The sequence below is a fragment of the Hippichthys cyanospilos genome, chromosome 10, assembly GCF_059441005.1.
Source record: "Hippichthys cyanospilos isolate Australia breed blue-spotted pipefish chromosome 10, RoL_Hcya_1.0, whole genome shotgun sequence".
Lineage (NCBI taxonomy): Eukaryota > Metazoa > Chordata > Actinopteri > Syngnathiformes > Syngnathidae > Hippichthys > Hippichthys cyanospilos.
In genome coordinates this window covers 12,154,761-12,164,845 of record NC_142378.1, presented here as the reverse complement: position 1 = coordinate 12,164,845, position 10,085 = coordinate 12,154,761, and the positions used below count along the sequence as shown (strand labels likewise).

The 10,085-nt window shown below is 38.1% G+C and overlaps 2 protein-coding genes across 2 annotated transcripts in view; one reads left to right on the top strand and one right to left on the bottom strand.

The window, feature by feature from the left end:
* The first annotated feature begins 217 nt into the window (after window positions 1–217).
* Window positions 218–4,935, top strand: LOC148417101 (gamma-interferon-inducible lysosomal thiol reductase-like). The gene is made up of 7 exons (XM_088425292.1): window positions 218–467; window positions 1,231–1,419; window positions 1,510–1,581; window positions 2,552–2,641; window positions 2,967–3,119; window positions 3,448–3,516; window positions 4,144–4,935. The coding sequence occupies exons 1-7, from the start codon at window positions 324–326 to the stop codon at window positions 4,201–4,203; spliced, it is 777 nt and encodes a 258-aa protein (XP_088281418.1). The 5' UTR covers window positions 218–323; the 3' UTR covers window positions 4,204–4,935.
* Window positions 4,297–10,085, bottom strand: part of LOC148417100 (3',5'-cyclic-AMP phosphodiesterase 4C-like) — a 32,767-nt gene continuing 26,978 nt past the window's right edge. The window contains exon 17 of the mRNA XM_088425852.1: window positions 4,297–9,538. Within this exon, the coding sequence (XP_088281978.1) occupies window positions 9,011–9,538 (528 nt within the window). The 3' untranslated portion in view covers window positions 4,297–9,010. The remainder of the gene's footprint in view (window positions 9,539–10,085) is intronic.

Sequence of the window (10,085 nt, the reverse complement as noted above, 5' to 3'; positions counted from 1 at the left end):
TGGGAAAAAACACCCATAATCCAGAGAAATGTGTTGACATAAAACAGCAACAGCACGATGAGCATTAACACATGTTATGATGCACAAGACATTTGCGTATTTGAATTCTATGCATGTGTTGATAGAGTGGAGACAACACAGTGGAGCGCTTTTCTTCCCCACAGTTCAATGAGCAAACACTGCAGTGTACGAGGGACCATGAACTCGTCATAAATTTTTCTCACCTGTCTGACGTCAGCTGCTAGTGAAGAGCAGATCGTTTGGATTTGGTCTGTCCCTACGTTTTTCCTCCCTTTCCGACATTTTTTTTAAATCCAGCCGACATGAAGCCGGTGACTCCGGTTGCAGTTTTTGTGCTCGTCCTCTTCTGCCAAATCCGGAGCTCAGCCTCGTCTCATCCCAAACCTTCTTGTCGATACCCTCCATCGCAGTGGTGTCGTTCCCTGGAGATTGCGATCGAATGCAGAGTAAGATCACCCACACTTCCACAATTTAGTTGCGGTACCGACATGGGCACTTTTTTTTAATGGACATCACCAGAAGCAGTATATTATTGTTCAGTATATTATTGTGCAAAGAAAGGAATTACCATTTGTTACTGATGTAACATAGAAAAAACTCTTTATCACACTATTAAAAAAGAACGTGTTTAAAATAATGAAAGTATTTAATAATTGATTTTACACGGTCGTTTAAATGATTTTTATTTGTTTCCCGTGCTTACTGTTTTAGGTTGAAGCTTAGACAGTATAGTGGCAAGTTTAATTAATTTGTAAAAATGTGATTTTAATTGAAAACCAATTGAGTTGAATTGAGTTCATGTGGTCATTTGTAAAATGAGAGTCATGCCTCATTATATTGAAGGCCAGTGCTTCTGCATGTGATCGGAAGAGTTGTTTAGCAAAGTCCAAATTGAACAGATTCATTAGATTTCTAACTGATGAATTAGATTTAAGACAGAATGCTTGTGTGTCAGCAGTTAGAATATGTAAAAAAAAAAAAGTAAAACAAAGTTTTGGGGCTTTTTGGCTTTCCGATGTGGAATGCACAAATTCTCCATTCTGTGATTTTCTCCATGGTAATCAAAATTCCGATTGTTTTGTTAAATTCACTTTCTAGCGACCGTTCAACAAGTGCCAGAGAAATATAGGTATACAATTCTTGGCTGCAGTGAAACGGGCGTTTGCCATTGACAGTCACTAATGGCAACATCGCATATTTTATTTTAAGGTGCAGAAGCAGTGCATGGAACTCAGCGCCATAAGGCCAAAGGAAGCGGCTCCTCCCGTGTCTATTGCTCTCTATTATGAAAGTGAGTGTCCAGCCTGTAGGACGTTCATCACTCAGCAGCTCTTCCCCACGTGGTCCATGCTGCAGGACATCATGAAGGTCGCACTGGTGCCGTATGGCAACGCAAAGGTGCGCGGATCGGTTTGGTAGGGCTTGCTAGTGTTATCATGAGAGATAAGGAAATCGTTTAAATATTTCCACAACTATATTTCCTTGCAGGAGATGGTGACGGGCAATGCTACCTTTATGTGCCAGCATGGGGAGCCAGAATGCCGAGGGAACTTGATTGAGGTTAGAAGTGTAAGAAAATGGAGGCAGGATCATAATGATTTTACTCTTGAGTTATTATAATTGATTTCATTATAAACCTATTATTATGTTAAATGTGTATGTCGAATTGCTTATTTTAGTAGATAAGTCTTTCTTGAAAAACAGAGCCTATCAGCCAATTTCAAGCATTCTGTCTGATTGTTCAAATTTTCCCAGCTCAATCAGCTGCCCACACGTTCGTTTTCCAAATTGAAAATTAGACAAATCAAATATTGAGCTTTCTGCATTATAATAAATTTAATCATTTATGTTTAACAGAACACTGTTAAATGTATATATATATATATATATATATATATATATATATATATATATATATATATATATATATATATATATATATATATATATATATATATATATATATATATATATATATATATTTCACCAATATTTAATTAATTGACAAATGAATCAACAAATAGAAAAATAATTAATATACCTATCAAAACATTTTTGCATTTAGGGTTTGTAATAATAGGAATAATTGTAATAATTTTTAATAAAGTATATGAAACTTTGTTAAATGTATACTCTTTTTTTACACTAGACTCAAATAAAAAACAATGACATTAAATCCAGTAATTCACATTTTTTGTAATTATAATAAATTGAACTCAATTATTGTTAATGGGAAAAAATAAAGACTTTAATAATATAATGGAAAATAAATACATATGGATTACTTAAGGAAGATAATTCCTGTTTTTGCTTTCATAATTTAAAAGCATTATAATTAACTAATTATGCATTAAACTGAAGAAAGACATGACACTTCTTCTATTTCTAATAAATTATCTGACCAATGATTTAATCATATGTAATCCATGCAAAGAGTAAATAAATAAATGCTTTCAAATTGGACATTTTTTGGGGCCAAACTGGTCTTTGCAAATCGAATAACTTTCTGATGAATTGCTCCTCATCTCAGGCATGCATCCTCCATTTGTGTGGACCAGCAGCTTTTCACATCATCTACTGCATGGAATCCGCTGCCGATGTTCTCAGTGCAGCACAACCAGTGAGTATTTTCCTTCTGGATGAAAAAAATAAATAAACAAAACCGGCATGGCATTTATGGAGCTTGATATAAAGTTTTACAAGTTGGTGCCAATTTAATTGCCAATGGTGCCAATGGTGCCAATTTTAATTTAGATCAACAATAATCTGCATTTTCACAGTAGTAATAATGTAAATGTAAACTCGTCACCATATAATCACACACCCATGCTTTTTAATCGTATCACTTTTAGAATGAATAGCAGAACTCAATGAGGAATTGGGGCTTGAATGACCCATATCCTATTTGCGCCTTCTTCTCTGTGTTGCTGTTGTCGTCGTCGTAGTGCGTTCAGATGCACGCCCCCTCCGTCTCCTGGCTCAGTGTCGACACGTGTGTCAAGGGAGATCTGGGCCGTAGACTGATGCACGATAACGCAGTCATGACTAGAGCGCTGAGCCCTTCCCACGCACACGTCCCCTGGGTCACCTTCAATGGGGTAAGAGACTCAAAACGCAAACTTGGAGTCATGTCTGCAAATTAAAGTCAGATCAGGTGATCAGAACAATTTTCAGTGGGCAAGTCCCACTTCTGCCAAAACTACAGGGTTTCAAACAGAAAGTAATCAATGTTTGGACATTTATTAGAAAGAAGAAGATATTTTGTCCCCCCCCCTCCAAACTAAATCAGACTAAATTCATGCTGTGTGAATGAAAATGCTAGTTGATTTACACCCAGTTGCACAACAGATAAAAACTGACGTGTAAGTGTAAATATCGTGAATGTGAGTCAATAGCATAAAATACTAAAAATGCACAATTTGACAGGAATTCACAGAAGAGCATGAAGACAAGGCCATGTCCTCACTCTTCCATTTGGTTTGTCAACTTTACAAGGTGAGAATTTTTTATATTTGTTTCATAAAGCGTTTTTTTAAGTGATTTGACCATGTTACATGGTCTGACATTAATACTGTATAGCACTGCAACATGACTTAAAGCCAATTGGAAATCTGTATTCCTGATATGTTCTTTGGGGTTTCACTAGATTGAACACAGCAGTCTTATTAATATTGTATTTTGTGTAATATTGATTAGGCCGCAAAACTAAACTTTTAATTCTTTCTCAGGGGCGGCCATTTTGCCTCTTGCTGTTGAATGAAAATGACACCACAGTTGTTCAGAGCTCACCAACAACCATTCACTGCTCACCTGAGTTTGGCCATGTGTCCTTTGCAAGCTGAGCCGTGATTGGTCGTTAACAGAGTTGGCAAAATGGCTTCAGTTGGATAAACATGGTTGGATTTTGCTGTTTAGTTGATATTCCTCAAATGCAATACTACACAGAATGTCATGTTTAGACAAGTGGGGAAACCAGACTCAAAATAAGTGGTTTCACATCACGTTTTGCCCGGTAAGTTTTGGACTTTGCGCCTCATATCATAACATGGAATCGCTGCGGATAGATTGAGTTTTGGATGGTGTATGAGTACTTTTTTTGTACATGCCTGTGTATCTTTTCAGGGAGTGAAGCCTCCAGCCTGCAACGGGGCCCCGGTCAGAATTGACAGGGGCTTCTGCTGAAAACATCTGAATGAACTTGACCCACATTGATTTTAGCATGCATTTGAGTCATACTAACACACTGTGTAAAAAGTCATGAAAAAGATCCTGACATGAATTTCCATATAATTTATTGGCAATTCCCCCCAAAACATCCTAAACTCAACCAAAAAATAACTTGGTTCAGAAGGACATTTTTTTTTCTTTGACAAAAAATGTGGCAGATCAGCGGCATACATACTTGTGAATTTAATCTTGAGGCTCAACATATGATTCAACATACAATTAAGTGTTCTTCCCCCGCACCTTTTATTCGGCACTTTCACCTCAACAGACATTTATGCAAAAGAATAAATAGCATTCAAGAAGTTTGCACGACATAGAAGCGCAGCAACATTACATGATGGCAACATAAGCTCGACACAAGAATTGAGCAATAACACTCGTGTATTTTAATACTTTTTTGGCACTAGTGTCAAGAACCACAGAGCTGAATTTAACTCGCCACATTTCTTCTTTTTCCCCGTTTGATGAATGTCTATTAAAAGTAAGTGATTGTGGTGACCGGCATTGTCATTTTAATTGAAAACATCCTGCGGTTTATGTTGGTTTCAGCATGTCAAAAACAGCACAACGGTCCTTGAACATCCACGGCCAACGTCCTAAGTCACATGATCAATAAAAAGGCTGATCAATAACGCATACTGTGCTCATGAAATACTTTGAGACTAGTGTTTCCTACCACTGCCTGACCAGGAAGTGTCATAAAATATGTGTAGTGCTGGTTAACTTCCTGTTTTTTGTTTTACTCTCCCAGCTCCTAACCGTTGGTCACAAACACTCATCTACAGAATAGACACACAGTACAAATACAAGAAGTCTTTAAACTAAACATTCTTAAGTATCAGCTATCTGATTAGAAAGGCAGAACGATTATTCTAGGTTGCACAAAAAACTAATTGTTCATTTTAAATACAGTTGCTTTATTATTGGTAAAAGCTATCACTATAAAGTCATTGACTTTAGATACAATCGTCTATTTCGAATCTTGAGTGTAAAAATGCTGCGCTGTAGGCTGGCAGGTGTGTTTTTTTTTTTTTTTTAATCATTAATGGCACAGTTGTTACAGTCAAGTACTTAACTTCCAAATGGTGTCAAATGATTTCTGGGTCCTTTCCTTCAAAACTCATTCCAACCTTCAAAACCATTTGTTCACCGTAAAAGTGTTGGCTAGACTGGGCAGAGAATGAACAAGCTAAATTCGATGAAATTGTAACAGGACTAATTTATTTGGGGTTTGTTTTACGAATGTTGGCCCCTCCTTTCCCCTCCCAAAAATGCAAAGCAATGGACTTATTCTTTTCCATAGTTATTCTCACAGATCTCTAGGATCAGCACATTCTGATGAGAAAATGAAGCCTCATGAAATCCTTGTGATATTTTTTTACTCCTCTAGATGGGGCTCTTGGTTTAAGGAGAAAGGCTAGCGCAAAGGAAATATATTGAATTCACACTGCATATTCAAACCAAGAGTGCCATCTAGAGGACAGGAAATATCAGAAGTGGTTAATTTGGCTTCATATTGTCATCACAATTCAACAGTACATAAGTCCCTTTAACATGACTTGCTTCATTCATGTGTAGTGCTGACTAAACAATAATAAAGCATTTAATAAAATAAAAAAGGTAAAAAAAAAATAAATAAAAAAGGTGATTTGATTCTGTAGTGACAACCAGGCACTGTGGTTATGATTATCACAAAGGCTGAAACACACTAAGCTATAAATATTGAAGACAAAACTGAAGTTCTCTGAGAGAATGAATGCCTAAGGACAATAAAACCAAATGTTTTGCAGTGACTCAGTGACTCAAAAAGCAATGATACGCATTGCTTTTGTTTGTAGTGCGCCGTTATGAATTTGCAAAAATTGTTGGCATGCCTGAGCAGACTGCAAAAGTTCTCAAAATGCACATTATATTTCTTTAATAAAAATCATGCTAGGACATTTTCTTTACAAATAAAGTAGCGTTAAAATTTACCGGCAAATTTGCGTCCGACAAAATATTTGGACCGTATATTTGCACCAGTTTGAAGTGACTTAAGGGAAACGGTAAGCCAACATGGTGGAAGAAGAGTGAAATATAAATTTGTGTAAAACTGAAACCTTATTGTAATTACCAACATCGCTTGTTAAACGACACCTAACACACTGCTGCAACTGTTTATCAGTGTCTGTCATCTATCTGATTGTTCCTATGAAGAATGACACAAAATTTGTGGAGGAGTGATTCCATCAAATTGTATGAATCCAACTAAGGAGAAGAACCAGGATTTCCCTCGCACACACTTATGCAGGCACCTTGATAACATTCAAGCAGTTCTGCCATTGGCCAATCAAGGAAGTTGCTCATGCTTGGATGGAGGTAATCAAAGCTTGATGACTAAAATGTGCATGCTTCATACATTTGGCATCGATGGGACATTTTTCTTATTTACACCTGAAATATAGTTTGAACCCAGAGCTCGCTGCAGAGGTGTTCCATTTCGTAGGTTAAATTCCAAATCAACTACCGTAATTCCCCAAATATAAGACGCCTGTGTTTAAGGCGCACCCTTAATTTTGGGGTCAAATTCTGGTATTTTCTATGTTATCGTGTATGACGCTCCTACACTTTGGCAACAATGTAAAAACCGTAGCATAACAGAATAAATTCATCTTTTGTAAACTCTTGATATTTTCTTGTGTTCATATCCGTAAGTCATTTATGAAATACCTTTCACTGTTCTCTAACCAATGCACTCTTAATTGAATCAGCTGTGGAGACACCATCATTTTTACACGATCCTCTCCGTTTTAATATTATTCTTGTGTGAACACGGATGGACTTGGACGGTGGCTCGGTCTGCTAGCTTCTTTTATTGAAAATAATGCTGCCACAACTTTAGCTAACACGAGCTGCTGTTAGCTGCAACCGCCACTGGTTGCTAACAGCTAAACGACTTCCCCATCTACAGTATCTCGTCTTATTGCGATAACTATCGTGAGTAAGAATACGGCCGATATAAAAATGTACATCGAAGCGTCAACACTCGGCTTATCAATTGTCCTTGAATGGTGCTGAATTTTTTTTTTTAATTTTTAAGTAACCATCTGTAAGACACACCCATTATTTTTGGCCTTGGTTTTTGAGGAAAAAAAGTATGTCTTATATTTGGTGAATTACGGAAATGTTTACTTTCCTGCCCGCCTTCAGGTATGTAACTTGTACTGTATTTCCAACGTGCAGGTCTATAGTGAAGAAGCCCTTAATGACACATTCGAAGATCTGAGCAACTAAAATGGTAAAGTGCTACTGTGGACTGGAGGCACCCTGAACAGAATTGAAAACAAACATGATTATTAACCACATGAAGATACGACAAGCAATGGACAATGAAGACATGTTATAAGTGTTTGAAAAAAGGGCACCTTATATATTCACCTTATATATTCATCTCAGGTTATAAAAAAACGGCTAAATTTCAGACTACAGGTGGTGTCTCTTTTCAGTGCTCAATCTGAGGTGCTACGAGTTGGTTTCCTCATGTGTGGTATGTATACATGCAGACATACATACACACACGTATGTCTACATATAAATATACATTTATGTTTGTGTGTGCATGTGTGTGTATGCATCTCATTCAAACCCACATATGTATTTTTACATTCTTTTGTTAAGTCCGGATATTCAACCCCTCACTTTTTTTCAAGTGTTTGGCTAAAAGAAGGTCTAAAATGGGCTGATTATAAATTAAAGGCTCAAGTAATTGATGACTTTTGTACTTACCGGTAAGTAAATAGTGTAAGTGATTAGTATATAAGTACCTAAAGTAATCGATTAGTACTTTAGTTCCTAAAAAAGATTAATTACCAACCCCCAAATAATTGATTACTTCAGTCAGTCTTGGTACTTGATTACTTGAAGTAATCGATTCATTTAGAACTTTATCACATAAATATATCATTACTTTAGTACATACCGGTAATTACTTTAGTGCCTAATTCGTTTAGCAAGAACCATTTTTTGATCATCCTTCAGCCAATCACTTGAAATAAAAAAAACAAAATAATGATAATAATGAGGATTGAATGTCTCGATCATTTAAAAACATGTAAAAAAAAAAACGAATGATTGATTGCTCCAAGTGCCTAATTTAAAAAATTTAAAGGGTTTGTACTGGTCAGACATGTCCCAGTTATGTGTAGATAAGAGGTAAATTCGAAGAGGGAATGACTTTGGGGTGCGGGGTATATACAACATCCATGCTACATTCAATTTGTGTTTCTCTTCATACCCTGAGGTTAAGGTCCATCAGTTCTCCCATTGCTTCCAAACAGTTCAAATGTCACCTCAAAATCTTTCAACAAAAATGATTATTACATATTGATTGGATTATGAATGTTAAAATGGTGCAAAATCATTTCCAAGACCCTGTCACACCACTGCAACTCTCATTTGCTCACATCCAGAAGTTGCAGTTGTTTTTAGAGGAAGACATTTCTTTAACCTTTTGTGATGAAGGAGAGAGTCACTCATTTTCTCGGTCCAAGTGACGCCCCCAAAGCCGGGTGGGACGGCGATAAAGACTTAGCAGGCACCCAAAGAAAGCCCAGTATAAATATGAAATTAAAAAGAGGGCTATCATCCCTCTGTCTACAGAGAGGCTGTCTCCAGTGTAAAGGGACGGTGGTGATTTTACAGACTTTCTTGGTAGGTAAGGGCCCGCCCTGCCTCCTCTCAGTGCAGCTGTCTGTCTTTTTAGCAGGGCAGGTTGTGCTGGTTGTTATGTGCCTTCATGCAGGCAGGGGGCACTGTCAGCATCCTGCTCAACCTTAGCTCCTTCTTGGCTAGGCGAGGTCGTGGTCCTGTGAGGGAGGGGGCTCTGCAACGTCAGACTGGTGGGCCGTGACAGAAGAGGCGAAGGAGGGCAGTACCTGCTGCGCGGTTCCGGGGGCGTGGTGGGAGAGGACGAGTCCCGGAGCCGCTCCATCCCCAGCTGGGGCTCGTCCTCCACTGTACTCTCGAGGTCGGACTCCAGGTCCTCGTCCTCCTCTTCTTCCTCCAGCGTCAGTTCAAACTGGAACTTGTCCCCGCCTACCCCCGTTGAAGGGTTGGGCCCTCCCAGACTACATCCTGATCTGAGCTCAGCGTGCGGCTCGTCAGGACTGGAAGGTGAGGGACTGCGTGGGATCATGCTCTGGTACCACTCTCTGTTGTCCTCCAGGGTGTCCAGGATGTCCTGCGCATCAGGGTGCACCAAGTCCGCCCACGTCTCCCACAGAGGGTGAACGATGTAGTCGATGAAACCCACCTAGGGAAGACAGGCATGAAAAGTGTCAGCCATGACAACACGTATTTCAACAATACCCTCCACACAACAGGATAGGGATGCGTGACTTTCGTTTGAGATTTCGGAATCAAAATAAAATCCTCAAAAAACTTCACAAAGTGAACCTACTTTGACCTCTAAATGTTTTTCGTAAACCTCTAAATCTTTATTGTGGTTGCAGTTGTATCAGGTTTTGAAATATTTGTTTTCCTTATTTTTTGGAGCACCGGAGGAACAACAGTGATGCTTTGAGTAAGTGTGAGTCACTCCATCTCCAAGATCTTTATTCAAAACACGATGTCTCAATTTTTTCAATGAGGATTGCCACAAATCCATTGCAGCATTTTCAAAAACAATTTGCTGTACTGTAGATTTATACTGTGAAAATACTATCATGGAAAAAAAAAAAAGACGTAATAGTATACTTTATACATACAATCAAGTAACTAGATGAAGCAATTTCAGGCGGAATTGCGTATAAATGTGTCAGAGAAATCTCTAAAAGAAGACTAGGATAAGCCTAGCTGCT